The 18,748-nt window shown below is 29.9% G+C and overlaps 2 protein-coding genes across 4 annotated transcripts in view; both read right to left on the bottom strand.

Moving 5' to 3' along the window:
* The window catches only part of LOC145194712 (uncharacterized), a 139,626-nt gene extending 127,655 nt beyond the window's left edge, over positions 1 to 11,971 (bottom strand). The window contains exons 1-4 of one of the 3 annotated variants that reach the window (XM_090070780.1): positions 11,864 to 11,971; positions 11,309 to 11,648; positions 8,111 to 8,278; positions 7,802 to 7,984 (exon numbers count right to left, since the gene is read on the bottom strand). In XM_090070780.1, the coding sequence (XP_089926906.1) occupies positions 7,802 to 7,984; positions 8,111 to 8,278; positions 11,309 to 11,357 (400 nt within the window). In that variant the 5' untranslated portion in view covers positions 11,358 to 11,648; positions 11,864 to 11,971. Of the gene's footprint in view, positions 1 to 7,801; positions 7,985 to 8,110; positions 8,279 to 11,308; positions 11,649 to 11,809 lie in introns of all 3 variants that reach the window. The other 2 variants (XM_090070781.1, XM_090070782.1) reach the window with 2 other exon arrangements.
* Positions 1,839 to 3,495, bottom strand: LOC149880291 (uncharacterized). Its single transcript, XM_090070834.1, has one exon. It carries the CDS (start codon positions 3,489 to 3,491, stop codon positions 2,886 to 2,888), a length of 606 nt encoding a protein of 201 aa, XP_089926960.1. The 5' UTR covers positions 3,492 to 3,495; the 3' UTR covers positions 1,839 to 2,885.
* Positions 11,972 to 18,748: the final 6,777 nt, after the last annotated feature.

The raw sequence follows: 18,748 nt of genomic DNA, 5'->3' as shown, positions 1-18,748 counted from the left end.
CTAATTTTTTTAATATTTAAATCGCGCGATAAGGAAACATAAAAAATTGTAAATCTTTTATCTGAAATCGATTTTCTAATGTCGTTTTAAAAATTTAACCACGGTTATCTACCTTCTTTCGACAAGGAATTGATAGTGTATAGTGTTAAATATAACATGTTAAAAAACTGGCTGCCATTGAGTGCCATTTTAATAGCGAGGCTAGTTTTTATGGAGGAATGCGTGGTGCGACATTAATCTATTAACATAGATTAATGTCTGAAAATGGTCATGGAAATTAGTGAACTAACATTATTTAATGGCACTAATTACATTTTAATACAATAATTTATTTTATATATATGCTTTACAAGTTATTTCTCGTTCCATTTTATAATAATCTCAAAATTTTATAAAATAGTCCTCAAAGAACTCTCAGCCGTTATAACTGTATTTCCAAAGCTTCAAATATGGAGTTGTCAAGAAAAGATATATTCTTTATGGTGAAAGACAGTTTAAAAAATGAATATAAATTCATCATTGATGTTTTGACAGATGCAATTTTCAAAAAAACGGAACATGTAATACAAGTAGGCGAGGATGAAATGTCGTTATCACGGTTATTTGCAAATTTGCGATTGAGATGGAGAACAGCAGGAAGATGGAAAGTTTTTTTTCTAAAAAAAAATGAAGAATAATTGAAGGGGACCGTACAATTTTCAAAATTATCCAATACTGAATGCACAACACCTTAGAAGATTGTGAAGAATGATAATAAAAAAAGGAACATGTGGGCGACCTTCGCAATCCTTTGCTTCATCTAGTGATAGATCAAAGAGGCGAAAAACTCAAGAACTACGTTCTACTTTTTCTACAGAAAAATTGGCATATGCTGCTCATTTAAGTTTAAGAACTTCTGGTCAAGTACATGCTGCTCAAGTTGTTAAAGATGTCACGTTAACAACCCCTCTCGAGCATCAGGAAATTGCCCAAGAGACCGGCAAAATCTCTACATCAAGAAGCTTTACAAGTGTTAAAACAAACTGAAGTCACCAGACAAGAGACAAGGAACGATTCCGATTTAGATACAAGTGGTTCAACATCAGATTCCAAATCGGATGATTCGAACATTGATGAATATGACATACGTGTTTTTGTTACTAGGATTAAATAAACAATTTTTTTACATATATGTGACTTAATCTTTTACCAATTTAAAAAAAATTATAAAACTAAAATTACAAATTTCTGTTTTTTTATCAATAGCGTAAATTTGGAAATAATTTTACAATGTTTTTGCTCTCCTGAATCATAAGCAATGACCTCGAAAACCAAACTTCATTAGATTTCATATTTTCAACGTTTGAACAGTTTTGGCTGCCATATTGGAGCCTCCATTTTGAATTTTTTAAATCTGACCTCAGATTCGCAATTAGCAACCTCGAAAACCCTCGTGTAGGTAATTTGGGAATTTTGGCCACGAAATCGGGATTTCGTCGCACTGTGTGACGTGCGCGACGGCTGAATTGTTATTGTTTTTTTTTTGCAATGTAAACAGATCTAAAAGTTACAAATCTTTAAAAGTTTCATGAAATTAGTTCAGATTATATTAAGGTGGTTCCTACGTAATCAAAAAAAGTTATTTTTATTCATCAAGCATTAATTTTCTAAAAAGTAGGTACAGAATGTGTAAAAAAAAAAAAAAATTCGAACATCAATAATATATTGATGATCACATAGAGGCCTATAATAGTCAAAATAACCCCTAAAAATTTAGTTTATTAGAAACACAATTACTCATGAGTAAAAGCTCATTTTACTTACAAACTTGGTATACTTGTTTGTTCTACCTGTATCTAGTGCGTGAGTTTTTTTTATTAAAAGATCATGTTTCTACAAAAAGTTATGCTTCAAAACAACTGTATTTTCGAAAAATGTGCTACTAGGCCTCTGATCTTAGTTCCCTAACCACAACTTACAAGTAATAAACTTATTTGAAAAAAACTCAGGCACTAGCAGTACACTGTATGAATAAGTCCTGAAAAATTCAAGTAGCTATCACTATTAATTCAAAAGTTATGATGTTTTTTGTGAGACAATTTTCTTGAAAAACGTTACGGTAGAAAATCAAAAAACAAAAAAATTTGTTTTTAAAACTAAAATCCTCCTATTAAATAAGTTTCTCCTCCCTCTTTATCTAAGTCTTTATCCAATAAACCCTTTTTGATGGCTTTTAGTTTGTTTTTTTTTGATTTTGTCTTCTCTGATGTTTTAATAAGTAAATTTTGGATGCTGCGTCGGTTCATTTTTTCAGATATAATATTAAAACAGACACCGGTCTGTATTCCAAGTTTTTCATACACTTTAACAAGTCCAAATTGACCTTCGTTGAATTGAAGAATAGCACTATATACACCTAACTGTAGAATTGACCTTACTACAAAGACTTGCTCAGGACTTTTCATCCAGATAATCTTGTTCAGGGACTCGTTATCATTTTGAGTTTCCCCGTGGATGCACTTGCTAAGAAGATCATCATTTGAAAGATCTTGCAAAATCTTTGACAAGATAGGAAACATCCACTCTGGTAAATTAATCTTCTCTTTGTGTTTTTTAAGTTTATTTTTCTTGTAGCTACACCACGATTCTTCTCCTGGTGGACAAAACATGCGGCGCTTATCTAAGTTAGAAAAGTTGGTACAATGATGAAGGATAGCACCTATCCACTTTTTCATTGTGTAAATTTTTTCATCGTTAGTGCAATTTAATTTTAGACTTCTTCGAATGGCAATACCATAATAATTTGCTATTGAATTGATGGAGTTGTTTGTCAATTTTCCTTTTCCACCAAATGGTGTAGAGGTATTTTTATATTCTTGTACTAGTGCCCTAAGTCGAAAACCTATTCATTTATTTACATGTCCAATCCATTCAAGTTTAGCAGGTGTAATACCAAACTGCGCCTCGTAGGGTTTGGAGTTAATAACTTCTTTGTAAGATGCTGTGTCTCCATCTCCAAGATACTCATTATAAACTAGTTTATTTCGACTTACAGATTGCTGAAATATATCTATAGCACCTGAGGATTCTTTTGCTCCTGATGACTTTCGATGGTTAATTTTACAATTATGTGCCACTTTCCAATTTCTGTATTCTGTTGTCCCTTTTTTTCCACCCCACATTAAACACTGTCTACAATGTTTTGATAAAACAATAACATCTAAACACTTTCCTTTGCTTACTGCTGTCACTACACCGTTCATTGAGGAGTGTCCTCTTTTTTGCCAAGTTCCTTCAATCGATACACGGCAAGAATGTATACCTGGGACAATTTCTTCCATTTTTGCTTCATTTGCAGCATTTTGCATACTTTCTATTGCAGAATTTTCGTATGCAGAAAATAACTTATTATTAATATTTGTAAAGGCAGTATTATATATTGAGTGCATATTCATACGCCGTGCAAATGTTTTAATCGATTCGTGCCCTTTACAAATTTCTCGAAATGCCATAACCAATCGAACATTAATTTCACTCGGTTTACAACCGAGTGAAATTAATGTTCGATTGGTTATGGCATTTCGAGAAATTTGCAAAAATTGTACAACCACAAGTATACTTCACCTTTTAGTGCTTTTTTTCAGAAGCACTAAAAGGTGAAGTATACTTGTGACTTTTATTTTTACATTTTCTACAAAAGTAAACAATTTTATGAGAAAATCCCTTTCTATCATCCAAATTGTCTGTTATTGTGACATTGGCTTCCCCACATTCTTGACACTTGTTCCCTACTGCTATCATTTCCATAAGTATTTTAAAGTTTATAAATAAAAAATAATCATCACCACTTCCAGAATGTTCAGCTGGTTTAATGGTAAACCTTTTTTTGGTGATATTTTCAATATTTGCATTTTTTTTATTTCCATTGATACCACATTTATTATTTACAATATGTACAGATTTTTTGCAACTACGACCACCAACACCCTTTCTTGATGACTTTCTTTTGTTATTTCGAAGGTTTGCCATATTAAATCTTAATTATTTTACTAGAATCTAACTAAAATGTTGAATAATTTCAACAAATGCATTAGAAAACAGTAAAAAGTAAAAAAGTTATTATAAAAAAGCCTGCTTGCTGTTTGCACTTTGCAACAGCATAACCTATAATTGTTAAATATTTAACAACTTTGACGTATAAGGCAACATTAGAATAGCAAAAGAGATGTACTACTTAAAGTTTTAAAGTACATTTAAGATATTAACTTAAAAAATAAAACGGTTGCTACGGCAGTTGCGAGGCACTAAATCTATACCTACCTGTATAAAGTTAAAAATATTGTAAAAAGCATAAACAAACTTAAAAAAAAGTATATACCACGAGAAAGAGCAATAAATTTTACATTAGAATATCTAATTTGCCAAAAAATTAATTTTTGAAAAATTTCAACTTTTGATTATGTAGGAACCACCTTAAATATATAACATTTTTTTTGTTATTCAACAATATTATCATCTTTTTTATAACGAATCAGGTAAGAAAACACTTTGTTAATATATATTTTTATAATTTATTGTTTAATTTTGTTGTGTCTTTTTACTTTAGTTTATTACTTAATATTCTTTTTAGTTTTTTAATAAGATGACAAAGTTAAAAGTGAATGATGTCAGTAAAATAAACAGTTATTGTTAAAAGTGACAGTAATATTTTATTTATTGTAAAGGAGCATGTGGAAAGTGATAGTTATTACTTAATTATTGTAAGTGGGTGTTGTTAAATGTGGCATTTGTAAACTAATTATTGTTATTATTACTAATGGTTAATTTATTGGTGTGTGCTCTCCACAGACCTCTTTTTTATTATATATTCTATTGGTGGAGCAGCATAGACACTCTTGTATTTGTATTAGTTTAAATACATTGTCTCTCCAAAGGATCAGTATTCAATCCTCAAGATTTTAAAGTTACATTTACACTTACAATTTTGAATTGTCATTTAGATGAAATGTCGTATTGAAGTTATTGGCTAATTGCAGTACAAATTTTAGTAATCATTTTCGGGGAAAGTGCAAGTTTTCTTTTGTAGTTCCTGGAACTTTTTAACGATTGGACGTATTTAACTATTGTCCTGGAAAATTATTTTTTGAAATTTTTTTTTTGATTTTGATAGTGATATTTGATTTCATACTTTTAGTCTGACAACATGGTTCGTCCGAGGACAGAAATATGGAAGCACTTTTCTAAGGAAAGAGCCATCAATAATGGCATTGAGAAAGTTTTTGCAAAGTGCAACATTGACAACTGTGGCCATGTCTCCAAGCTTACAGATGGAAACACCAGTGGTATGAGGAGTCACATGATTAGTTCTCACTCATTGATCTTGCTGGCTTTGGAAAAAGAAAAGGCAGAGAAAAAGCGCCAAGGAAATGTTGCCAATCAGAATCTAGAGCAGGTGAAGTAGTGTTTTATATCATTTTAGTAATGTTTATTAAACCATTTTTATTGAATATAAATTATAAAATTAATATTTTGGTGCATAGAATGAAATCATCATGAATCCATAATAAATATTTTATTTATCTTTATTTGATATAGGTGTAGGTAATCTTAAATTGGTTTAGACTAGAGTCGAGGTCTAGAGGATTGTAGAGTCTTTATCTTTAGACAAGTTATTTGTGGTACAATTAAAGCATTACTCCTAAAAATTACAAATTTACACTTAAAGTGAATTTTTTTTGACAAATTTCGATATTAAACAATAATTTGAAATTATCATTTAATTATTAATTTCCAATTTTAAATTAACAGGTTGAAAAAATTTATTTTTTTTATACTGCGATTCAATAATTTAAATAATGTATTTTTTTATCCTTTTTGTATACTATTTCAATGGTGGAGCGGTCTGAGGCATGAGTCGGTTATCTAATGGTCCCGCGTTCGATTCCGGGTGGCGGCAATTTTTTTCACTGGCAGAGAAGATGTTGATTGGTTACGTCGGAGATGGATCAACTCAGAGCCAAACTTGATGAATCACGTGATAAGAATTTGGCCTACATTTAAGTATCTCTGCCAGAGTCTGCTTACATTCAAATATCTCGTCCCAAGCTGCAAAGAGTCGAATGATTCACAATGAGGACTGCCAATTGCTGCTTAGGTGGCCAATGAAATAGTGTTTGGTTATTTTAATCAAAATTTAGGTACAAAAATGAACAAAAAACTTTTTGTTTCAATAATTTTCAATATATTTGAAAAATTAGAAAACTTGTCTCGTAATATCTCGAAAAACATCGGAAAAATATTTTAAATCTCGTTAATTTTCTGGTTATTCTCATAATATTGTCATGTTTCGAAAAGGGAAATTTTGTGGCCAATTCTCAATTGAGAATCTCGATACTTCTCGTAATCTCTCGAAACAAATTTTTGAAACTTGTGAAAAGCATGATCTCGATCGAAACTATTCTCGAAACTCAGTTTCATTTCGAGATCTCCTATCGTTATGTCTCGTAATAAAAATAGTTTCGGGACGCCCGAGCTTAATACTTATGGATTATACAAATAGCATTCAAGGTATTTTGAAAGCATGCGTCATTCCCGAGCTCTCTGTCGCAAAGGCTTTTCAATTTCTTGGGGTCTACTTTGTTTTACATGACGCGCATTGTCGTTCATTCCTTAAGTTTGGTTTGACACATCTCGAGTTATTGTAGCAGGCTGCCACTTAATATGGCACTTCGCATTTGGTGGTTTCAGCCAAAAGTTATCGCAAATTCGAAATTTTTCCTCCCTGTCATTTTTTTACTGTAAGGTTACCTTTCGCAATGCTTTACACCATAGAACAGCTGTTATTTTTCCAACGGGCTCACACCATATTTGTCTGCTAAAGCATTGTATCAATATACCATATCCGGTATTGACGTTTTTAATCGTTTGGCTACTCTCTTAATCGTGCTGTAGTTTCTTTCCACAATTCCATTTCTTTCAAGATAATATGCGGCTTGCAACTTCCAGCCTTCATAGTTTCATCTATCTTCACTGCAATACTTCTATTGCGCACGCGCAACTTCTATTGAATTTTTTTTTGTTATCTTTCGCGATTAAACCTTCTCATACTCAATAAGCTCTGCAATGAAGAATCGGAAAAAGTAGTTTAAGCTTTAAACTCTGAGTGCCAGAAATAACTTTCGTTCGTTGTATCCAAATAGCAGCATCTGAAGTGCCATTATACGTTTCAAACATATCAAATAATTTTATACATGGTTCCATAGCCCGTTTAATTTGTAGTTTCCAAAACGCATTGATATTATGATAACAATTTTCTCTTCAAACAAAAACCCCGCCATAAAAATTTTTTCCTTCTTTTATAACGGATTGTTTTCCAAAAATATCCCTCAAAACCCGTCAAAAAAAATCGCTTACATATATTTAAAATCATTTTGTTTTTATTGGTAAAAACTATTAAAATTATTAACTCCGTAACATCATCGATTATTCTAGCACTTTCCGCAACGGAATTACATGTTTAATTGTATTAAATTAACTCATTTATTAAGCTTGCATCATTTATAGCACAAAGTGAGTTATAACTGAAAAGAGATGTAAATAATTTTATTGGTGCTGTGCAACCCTTCATGTAGGTTGACCCTACCAAGGGGCCATCAATTTGAAATATCAGTGAAGATTATAAGTTTAATAAGTTGATATTAATAAAATTTTTTAAAACAGGCGCTTGGTTTCTGAACTATTTATAAATTAGATTCAATTTGAGCTGTTAAAATGTAATATTTCTGATTAACTTTTTTTACTAAATTAATAGTGATAAGAATACCTTGTGGGCAGGAAAATATATTGCATTGCTCATATTTTATCATGGTTTCACTGTTGCATTGATAAGGAGATGAGTCATTGCTCCTGCAATAACTGCGTGCTCGATACCGTACAGGATTTGCAAGTAATACTCTGCATGTTGTTGAACAAGCACTCCAACTACCCCATTCAGCAAGTCTGTAATCTATTCATAAAAGAGACTCATCAATACACTGCTATTTACTTGCATTCACAAATGAAATGCTCATAGATATATACGTGATGTAAAAGCAACCAAGATTTCGGATAAAATAGAAAAGTATTGACATGCCTGGACAAGGAAACTCTCGATTGCAAGGAGTGACACTGACAACATCGACATTAACACATAAGCTTTCTGGCGTGCAAGTTCTTGCTCGTGTTCGAATAGGATTGCCTATGTTACATGTTGCTGAACAATCACTGTAAGGGGACCATTGTGAAAGGCTTTGTGTTTGAACTATATATAATAAACAATATTATTATAAATAAGTGTGTGTGCATACGTAAGTGTGTGTGCCTGTATATGCAAAAGTTTTGAAATTAACGTTTATTGTAAACACGCACATCAACAAATGAACATAATATCTTAAACAAATTCTAAGAAATTGTTATGATCAATTATGTTCCAAAATCAGTAAAAAAATAAAAAAAAGACTATTTTTTTGGTGAAGGAAATGCTTTATTGGACCTAACGCTAAAGTCTCAAGTGTCTAAGAAAGTGTTTTGTTTTCTTCTAAGTGCCCCAACTTTGAGTTGTCTAAGTGTCCCCATCATTTGATAACAGATCAAAGTATTATTATTAGATTTTGTTCCACATATGCGACGGTGTAACGTTTAATTTTTGATTAGTCAAGCTGGTAAAGTCAATCGGATGTTATTTCTGGATTCAGGTATTATCAAACGTATGCGACTTGGTTCTGCTCTTAGCACACATGCTACAGAAGCAGAGTACTAGTCTGTGAATATAGTACTAAATGTCTCTTTTAATTGACAGCGTTTACAAAAAATATGATTTCTTGTTTTTCATGTTGTGCTGCACAAAGACATTTGTTTGCTGTAAAATGCAATAAAAACATTTATTTGCTGTAAAATTCAAAATTTTGAATGCTGTCAGTTAGGTCCTTTGTGCAGCAAAGGACCTAACTGACAGCATTTTGTAGGTATAAGAAATTTAACCAAATTTCATTAATTTTTTTAACAACACAACTTCTGGTTTAATATACGGCTCATTTATATCAAAAACTTCTAAAAAGTGATTTTAAGAATGACTAAACTCACAATAATGTTTTTAATATTATTTATATTGCAGTCAATAAAGCAGTTTTCAAGCCCTCTCCCATACTCTAGATAGCTTGAAGACTATTTATATCTTTGGTAGTTGCTGAAGTGTGCCAAAATTGTTGAGATGTCTTCCGTAATCATTTCCTTCAAATTGGCTTCCATGATGTGGACATTGTTGAACATTGTTCAAAGCAGGCCATCTATCTGCTTGCTACAAATCTTCAGGGATACCACAATTAAGGTTAGCTTTAGGAAATGCTTTGAGGTAATTTGTTGAGAATAAAAGGATTTGATTGAGACGATAAAGCCACGGTTTTACAACAGATAACTAGTTGATCACTACGGTCGTCTACTTTTTTTTTTTGTTTGAGTAATAAAATCTGCAAGCAATCAACTCAATAATCTTTGAAGCGGACAAAGAGTCAGTATAAAAATATAGTATTTACAGTAATAAAAAAAATGTTTTTTTTTAATTTAGAAAGAATATTGGTTTTCGAAATAGTATTGAAGAAAATATATTTTGAAAATTGAAAGAATGCATTATAGAATTCAATATTTCGTATTTCAAATCATGCTATAAATGTAGTTGCTCGAGGTGTGAAGAAGAGTGTCTTTTGGATGCTGGAGAAAAACGAATATTGAGTTCTCTTGATTACAATTACTTTCAACTTGCAGAAGCTGGAAAACCAAAATCAAAGATGGCTGATTATAAAAATGCAGTTAACCAAATAGTATTATATCTTAAAAAGGATCCAAAAGTAATTACAGAAAAGTTAGTCTCATTACCTGAGTTGCATATATTAATTTGAATAGTTGTATTTGTGGAAAACTGTTTTAAAAATATGACCTGGCTTTCTCTCTTGGATAAGTTACATATATTTGCTTGCGATATATCTTATCATGAAAACCATGAGCTATTTCCGATCATTGAATGTTTAAGAAAGGCAATCAAGCGAGATACCTTTTGTGCAATAAAAAGTATTGATGATGATTTTGCAGTTATGGAATTCAAGGCGTACGATGCTTATTTAATTGAATATCTAACTACAAGAAAAATTTTTTAAATATACCCTGGACAGTTCTTATCAACATATGAGTTTGAAAAAACATGGATTAGGGATGAGACACCAAAATCGCTCAGAGTATGCTAAGAGGTTGGGTGTTAGTAAATATGCAGTATTAAATAAATTGTTATTTTTGTTATTGGAGAGAATATATTGTTGATCTAACTGTGCGGAAAATTATTACTGTGTGCCTAATTGTGCAGTAAATTACTGTTGTATGCCTAATTTTGCAGATAATTACTGTTCTTTTAGAGAAAATTGGATTTAAAAGTATTTTTAAAACTAGAGAAATTATTAATTGTGCAATGCAAATTATTGTAACTTTCACTATAATAATACATAGTTTGTGGATTATTAGTTGCTATCATATATGATACGTAAAATGTAAAAAATCAATTTTTAACATAAAATGCATTTGTCAAATGTTTTTTTTTATACACACATTTTTTTTTTGCTATGCAATCTATTTCAAAGAAATAATTCAACACATTGTTTTATTCATTTTTTTAACGGTAGGATACATAAAAAAGTTGAATCAGGTTAAGTTATATAATATAATAGTTTCGTATTAAAAATACTTCAATATAGCTAACCATGTACTCTACTGCTGCTCTTAATACCCTTTGTTTATTTAACAAACATACTATTTCATAGTAATAAAAGAAATTGATATGGGAGGTTTCAATACAGACTTTCACCGTGGTTCACATTGAGCTAAATATTGAAATTTATGCTTTTAAATTTCAACGAATGTATGCCTTCATTCCGTATAGTTTTTAACAACAGTAGTGTTTTAAGTTCTTCAAAGTTTCTATTTTAAATTCCGCGGCCACATTAAAAACTTCAAACCAAATGTAGGTTCTTGGCGAGCTCATGCATTTTTATGAATTTTTCAATTTTTTTTTAATATGCTGCATACTGTTAACAATTTGAACAATTATTATATTGCAGTTCAGAGATGAGATACGTATAAGGAAAAAAAAACTCTTCATAAGTTAAAGTTGTTTTAAAACTTACAGAGAGTCTACCTTATATTCTTTCATCTCATGATTATTACAACAAGCTTTTTAAAGACAAATTTACAAGTTTTGGATTGCGTTTTAAAGCCTTGGCTTAAAAATTAGTGAAAAAAAAGTTCTTACCTTGCGCAATCAAAACTGCAGACAGCATTAACAAGAATATAGCGTCCATTAAAATCTCTATCCTCCTCTATCAATTAAAAAAAAACTTGAAAAATGCTATTCAATTTCAAATGCTTCGCATCCAATCAAAAAAATATGAACCTAAAATACAGATATTTTTTCATACATTAAACTAAACATATAATTTTGGTTCTTGAGTTCTGTGTCTTTAATTATTTCTGTAAAATAAATTGATTTGGTTTGACAAAAATATGCGAAAAAGAATTTGTTTCCGAATATTGTCCCTTCAATTTCCATGAAAATGAGTCTACTTGTGAATGAAAAAGTAAACTTTTAAAAACTATTTTACTGGAAGTTCTGATTCTAATTATTGATTAAACTATTTTATGTAAATGAATCACTTAAATGATTAATTGAAAAACAAATCCTTTTTGAAATTATCACCTAGGTTTGTATCTTCAGTTATAGACATACTAACACACATAAAATCTATATTCTTACATGTATCTTGTATCAAATATTTCCCCTTATTTAATACTTATAAACTTTTGTCACTTTAACTGTGTGAGTTGACTCAGTGATAACGTTTTCTTCCACTTCAACCTTTTTAATTCTGGAAACCGAAACTACATCGTAATTCAAAGACTAAAAATCCTTGTATCCTTAAATAAATCAATTTTGAGCTTCTTAATTCTATTTCTTTGTACTCTTTACGAACCAAACAATATTATTGTATTAATATTATCAATTAATAATGTCCATAAGTAACAATGAAGTTTTATAGGTTTTAAAAGCAAAGTATCATCGGATTAATAAAATAAAAGTTAATTAAATCTGTTCTGTTCATTTCTTTAGTTTTTACAGGAAGTCGTTTTAACACTCAATGCCAAAACTTGCTAACTCGAACGAAATTACGGGAAAGGTCCGTGCATTCTGTTTTTTTTATCTGCTTGAAGAAAGTTGACCAGATTTTTCAGCATTTTATAAAGCGGAAACTCATTATTTGCTAATAGATATAAATTTTAATAAAGACATATTTCAACAAGGAACTTTAATTACGCTTCATTTTCAAATCGAATGGCATTTCAAAAAACTTTTGTACGTAATTTATTCACTTATGACAGTTTGATCTGTAAAGTTACCTTACTGAAAGAGACTCTTTAATAAAAATATTAGGATAATTATGCACCAGGGTCGTTCTTCAGCCTTTTTGTATTGCAGGCTCAAATTAGGATAATCTAAAACGCTTTTTCTATTTTTACCGCGTTATGTTCGAATTCCGCAAAAAAAAAGTGAAAAAATAAAAATTAAAAGTAAACAGAATGGAAAAGGTTTCGAACATTTAAATTCGAACCAAAGAACATGGCTAAAATGCTTGAGTATTTCACATGAAAGCTGAAATTTTAAGAGGCCTAAAAGAAATCCATTATTCTCAAAAAAAGAAAAGGTATGAGAATTTTTATTGCCAGTTTCTTTACATTCATGTTGTAGAATGATACTTTTACAGAAAATCTAAAGAAAATCTAGTTGCTACAAGAAGAGTTTGGTTGGTGAAACAAAAAAAGGATTTTCTGAGCAGTATTCTCAAAAAGCATGGAGTATTTTGGAACCTCAAGTTCAATAACAACATACACTTTATGATAGGTAGATATAAACATTTATAAAATATAAATGTTTATATTTACCTGTATATTTTTATCTATTGTTGGCTGCTTCAGCAAAAACAAAGTTGGACTTTGAAAACTGTATGCTTAACGTCAAATTCTTAATGTTATCAATCCCTCGTGGTGAGAACACGTCACACGCATTTAAAAAAAAAGACAAAAAAAAACAAAATTTTTTCAGACTGGCCTTAAATCACCCTAGCAGCCATAAACTTCGATTAATAAATTTATGGTCTGTAAGCAATAGTTAATGAACATTTTTTTAAAAGTTTTTATACCAAGGCAACTTGCTAGTGAGCTCAAAATATTTGAAAATCTTTCGAATATTCTAATGTCAATCCCTGTTAATTCTGATACCTTGTCTATACCATCCAAAAATTTGCGAGCGATATGCTGTTACCTCCGCCCTGCTTTGTTTGATCAACAGCAAGACCCATATCTTGGTAAAATTTTGCATTTAATTGCATTTTTTCATTACTTTACACTATCCTGAGCATCTTTGCCTCAACCTTGTCACTTTGTTGGTCAGATGTTTTTTTTACGAAGTGATTATTAGTGATACTTATATTATTGCAAAAAAACTCAACAAGAGATTACTGAACATTCTAATAAAACATTAAAGCGTACCTCCAAGTACTTTTTTGAAGCGGTTTGTGAATTCCGCTTCTATTTAAGTAATAATTCTGCTTAATACTGTTTTTGAACATTTTCTTAAAAAATTCAAAACTTATATAAGTTATTACTAACTTCACAGTTTAAATAAAAGATTTAATTTATAGAAACACACTTTTTTTTAAAATGATAAATTTTTAATTAGTAATAATGGCATAACAATTTTCTGTTAACATCATTTCCACTTGAGTCAATTGGCCTTTTGTGATTTCACCTTAAAATCTGTAATTTTCGAGTGAACTCACAAGGGACTGTTGATAGCTTATTTGTAACTATTGCTTGCCGGGGGTAGTTCTATTGCTATTATTAATATTTTTGTATGATTTTGGTATATATTTTTTTAGGTATTCAAAAATTCAGTTTTGTCCATTTAAATTATCATTTTTTCCATATGTGCTTTGGCTGGAAGAAAATGGAAAATCTGAGATTAGTATATTACAATCTCCTATTATTATCATTCTAAATAAAACATCAGTATATCTTGAAAATCAAAAATATTGATTTTTCAACTTACACATTCAGCAAATGTTGTTACATTACTGCTATTGATAATATGACGTGGGTATCGGACGAAAGAAAAACCGATTTACACAACTTGATAGTCAGTTAGCTAAGATCCTAAGTTTGCAAAACTTTTTTATCTTGAATTGCATTCACAACAACAGCAACAAAAACACAAACAAAAACAACAATAACAACAGCAATAATAATAATAATAATAATAATAATAATAATAATAATAATAATAATAATAATAATAATAATAATAATAATAATAATAATAATAATAATAATAATAATAATAATAATAATAATAATAATAATAATAATAATAATAATAATAATAATAATAATAATAATAATAATAATAATAATAATAATAATAATAATAATAATAATAATAATAATAATAATAATAATAATAATAATAATAATAATAATAATAATAATAATAATAATAGAAACAATAATAACAATGGTATCAATAATAATGATAATAATAACGATAGTAATAATAATGCTCGTATAATTTTTTTTCTAAAGTTTGTCTAAAACTGTTTTTTGGAGCCAAAGGCATATATATGTCATCGTTTCCTCTATCATCTAAACAAATTTGCTCTGATTAATGTAAATTTTTAATGTAATTTTTTGACAATTTCATGTTACATCTTCAGCGCATAAAGAAAGGTTTTGACAAATAGAGCTAGAGCCGCTTTTTACAAACTCTGCGTTTCTGTTTAATTCTTTAATACGTTTCTAAGTCTAACAGTTGTGACCGGCCATGTGGTGACCAGGACTGCGATAAGGAAGATAAAATAACATAACTTTAAATCATTTTTAAAAAACTGATTCCAATAATATGATTTAAATATTCCCATTGAAAATGTATTTTGAATAAAACTTATTTGCAAATAACGGTTTTGTAACAAAATTTGAAATTAATCTCTTAAAATGATAAGAAGTTTTTTACAAATGACTCTTCACTCTCTTTCAACTTTACATTCAGCCAAAAATTCTAACATTAAAAAAATAGAAAAAATTTACCCCTATAAAAAAGTCGCTAAAAACATCCCTTTCCATCTCCCCTCCGATCATAGCCAAGCCACTAGCTATTTTTAACTAAATTGGACAGCTTCTTGTCAAGTTTTAATCACTGAGACATGTCAGACATGTCACTTCAAATACCTGAACTTGTTAAAACTGCACTTATATCAGCTGAATAACTATCTAATGTAATGGTAGTTACAAAAAATAAATTTCTGGGGGATGTGTTGAAAGGTCTTTTATAAGACCTTGCAACACATCTCCCAGAAATTTATTTTTTGATTATTATTAGAAAATATTTCCTCATTCAAAAAATGTAAACAACAACTTTTTTTAGTGGAGGCCTGGGGAGAAATCACATATTTTAGTGGAGTGCCCAAAAATTTTGATGTTCAAGATATCTAACTAAGAGACATGGTGCATACTCAAATTTCTAGTATGTTGATACTGGTGTCGAATGAGGATGAGTCGTAAAAAATTAGGGTGATTGGAGCTAAACAAACCCCTCCCCAACCCCTAACTGCCCCCTTCCTTGAACTACGTCTCCTTTAACCGTTTAAATTTTTTTTTTATTCTATCATAAACTAGATCAAAATTCATCGACAGATTTCAAATTTCATCAAAAAATCTCTTTTCGTTTAAGATTTATAACAATGCAAGCTAAAAATTACCCCCTGAAATAACATTAAATGGTCTTAACTTTTAAACGAAAAATTTTTTTTAGATGTAATTTGAAATCTGTCGATGAATTTTGATCCAGTTTAATAAAAAACAAGCAAAAAATTGAAAAAGGTTTTTAGGAACCATACCCTAGGGAGATTCGGGGGATCGTTTCCAACACCACAAAAACATGCCCATGCTCCTGTATTTAGATTTTCAGAAATTTTTGAGATTTATCAACTTTTTTTTAAATGTTTTTAAAAACGTTTGTTTAACATTGAAATTTACAGACAAAATTTTTTGTAATTTTCATTACTTTCATTTTCAGAAATATTTGTGATAGATTTATAAATTTTTTTTTAAGTATTTAAAAAAGTTTGCTTAAGATTGAAGTTTTCAGGCGAATATGTAATTTTCATTACTTTCTCCTTAATTTCTTCTCTATAAATTTTTATTGAAATAAAAAAAAAACAAAGCAACCTTTAATTATTAACAATGAGTAAATGGTAACAGTTGCTAATTGTTAACAGTTGCATAATAACTCCTCACACGCGTTGACTTATAAACTAAAATCATCAAAATGTAGAAAAAAGCTTTGAAAGACTGATCCTTACTTCACTATGCGGCGATGTTATAAAGGTAATTACAATTATATTGATGTTTAACTTACTTTAGTCAAAGTTTAGTTACGTTAATTTAGTTATTATAGTTGCTACATATATGCTATAAAATTTAGACCTGAATACCAGAGTTATTTGAGGGAGAAAATGTGAATGTTTTATTTGTGAAAATGGGCGCAAATCAAAAATGGAAAAAATAGTTGCCCCTATGGTTAAATGTGTGTCAAGAAAACTTGTTTATCAAGGCACTGAAGATGTTTCAAATAAACAAGCAGAAATATTAATTTATTAAGATTGCTATGCCTAAAAGGGACAAAGAATTCCACATCCCTGTACAAAATTAGAAAGGCAAAGGAATTTGACTGCTATTGTAAAATCAACATCCCCAACAACGCAAGGAAAAGTTCTGTCCAGTTCTATCAAATATTTCAGCACAAATGACTCAGGGATTACCTTCGCTTTGAAAACTTTTGGTCCAAACCAACTCACTTTCTCTTTCGGAAAGACTGACGTTAAGAAACCTTTCTTTTCTTTAGATAAATTGAACAAACTTCAATTAAAACTACATGCCGGGTAAGCTTTGGTTGCTTAAAAACACTTTTAAAAATAATTTTGTTATGAGTTTAAAGCCAATTTATGTAACAACTTCATCATGATTTCTAAGTAATCGTAACATGATTGAAGTTGCACAATTTCTGAGAAGTGAAGCAGGAAGGAAAATTGTGGAATCTGGTTTCAATATTAAACTGATTGAGAACAATGAAATGATTGGAAAATTATTTAATTATGATAAACTCCTATTGCTATTAGAATTAAATGAAATCAAAGAAGAAAATAAACTATTACCAAAAAAGTATTTTTAAGAAATAGATTGCAATCTGTTTCATTCATTTTAATTTTTTATTGATGTGTAGTTGAAAGAAAAAGATACTCCTATTTGTGTATTGCAATTCATCACAGAATTCAAGGAAAAAATGATGTTGATATCGAATTAGGTGTAGATGGAGGGCAGGGATTCCTTAAAGTTACACTGACAATCACCCTAAAACCAAAGTTAAAAAATAATAAAGTTCCAGAGAAACTGAGCGAGTGTGACAGATATGCGGGCAAAGATTTTAAAGATTCAAGCGTCCACAAAACTAATATATTGGCCATTTTGCCGTCATTGAATGAAAAATACCATAATTTGCGGTTAATTTTGGATAAATTTAACATTTCATCCTTAAATTACACAGTATCTGAAAATCTAAAGGTTTTGCTTCAAATGGTTTGAAAACAAACTGCAACATCAAAACACCCTTGTCCGTAATGCATGACATCATCTCCTGACTTTCAAAAACTGATCATTATACACTATGACTGATGGTGCAAATTTAAGAAATGTTAAAAAGTACCCAAATGTTGTTATCCCCCTTTATTAACAGGCAAGAAAAACAAAAAAATGCTAGAACTTGTAAATATTCCTGGTCTTCATATACTGCTAGGTGTTGTAGACAAAATTTTAAAAGAAATTGAAAAAAAATTATTTGAAAACAAGGAGTGTGGGTAACAGTTTGTCAACTAATACCTGTCTAAAATAAACATCTGTGGAGTGTCCTACCAAGGGCAGTATCGTTTGGAAGGCAATTATTACAATAAGTTGCTTAAAAATATCGACAGCTTTGAACTGTTTTTTTAGGAGTCTAGTCTTGAAGTTTCCACTGCCAAATACATTAAGGTACCTAAAAATTTTGAAAAAATAGTCCTTGGTTGGTTTGGAAAATCATTAAGCTCCACATATGTTAAAGATTTAGTGAAGTTCTCTACGAGCAATAGAAATCTAAGGGCTATAATTTCTTTGAAGGTACACATAGTTGAGCAACATATTATCGAATTTATCGACATGAAAGGTGGAGTCTTCAGCATAATAAATAACTTTAAAATTTGATAAAAAATAATTTGTAATCTTAGTAATTAAATACTCTATTTCAACAGCTGAATCGTAAAATTTGAACAAGTTATGACGAATATTTATTAAATAAACTTGCATTTCTTTTATACTTCTTATATTCTTCAGGCTTAGGTTTCTGAGCTGAATAAGCTCTAGAATCCATTTATCAGGATTTCAATCAGTTTTGGCGAATGAGAAAAGCTGGTGAGCACAACCCAAACTATGTAGAGACGCTAAAAAACGCGATTGTTGCTTACAACTACAAGCACTTTTAAAGTAGCTTTCTATTTGCAGGAATGTGGTTTGTAAAAAGTAAAATATTAAACCTCTTTTGAACAAACGTTTATTA

The sequence above is a fragment of the Hydra viridissima genome, unplaced genomic scaffold (genome assembly GCF_058129835.1).
Source record: "Hydra viridissima isolate aposymbiotic clone 2 unplaced genomic scaffold, HvirCarnegie_v1 scaffold_13, whole genome shotgun sequence".
In the NCBI taxonomy this organism is placed as follows: domain Eukaryota; kingdom Metazoa; phylum Cnidaria; class Hydrozoa; order Anthoathecata; family Hydridae; genus Hydra; species Hydra viridissima.
Note: the sequence above shows the minus strand (reverse complement) of the source record. Positions and strands in the feature narration are given on the sequence as shown.

Excerpts from the sequence above, each read along its gene's own strand:
- LOC149880291 (XM_090070834.1), bottom strand. The coding sequence starts at position 3,491 with ATGGCATTTCGAGAAATTTGTAAAGGGCACGAATCGATTAAAACATTT.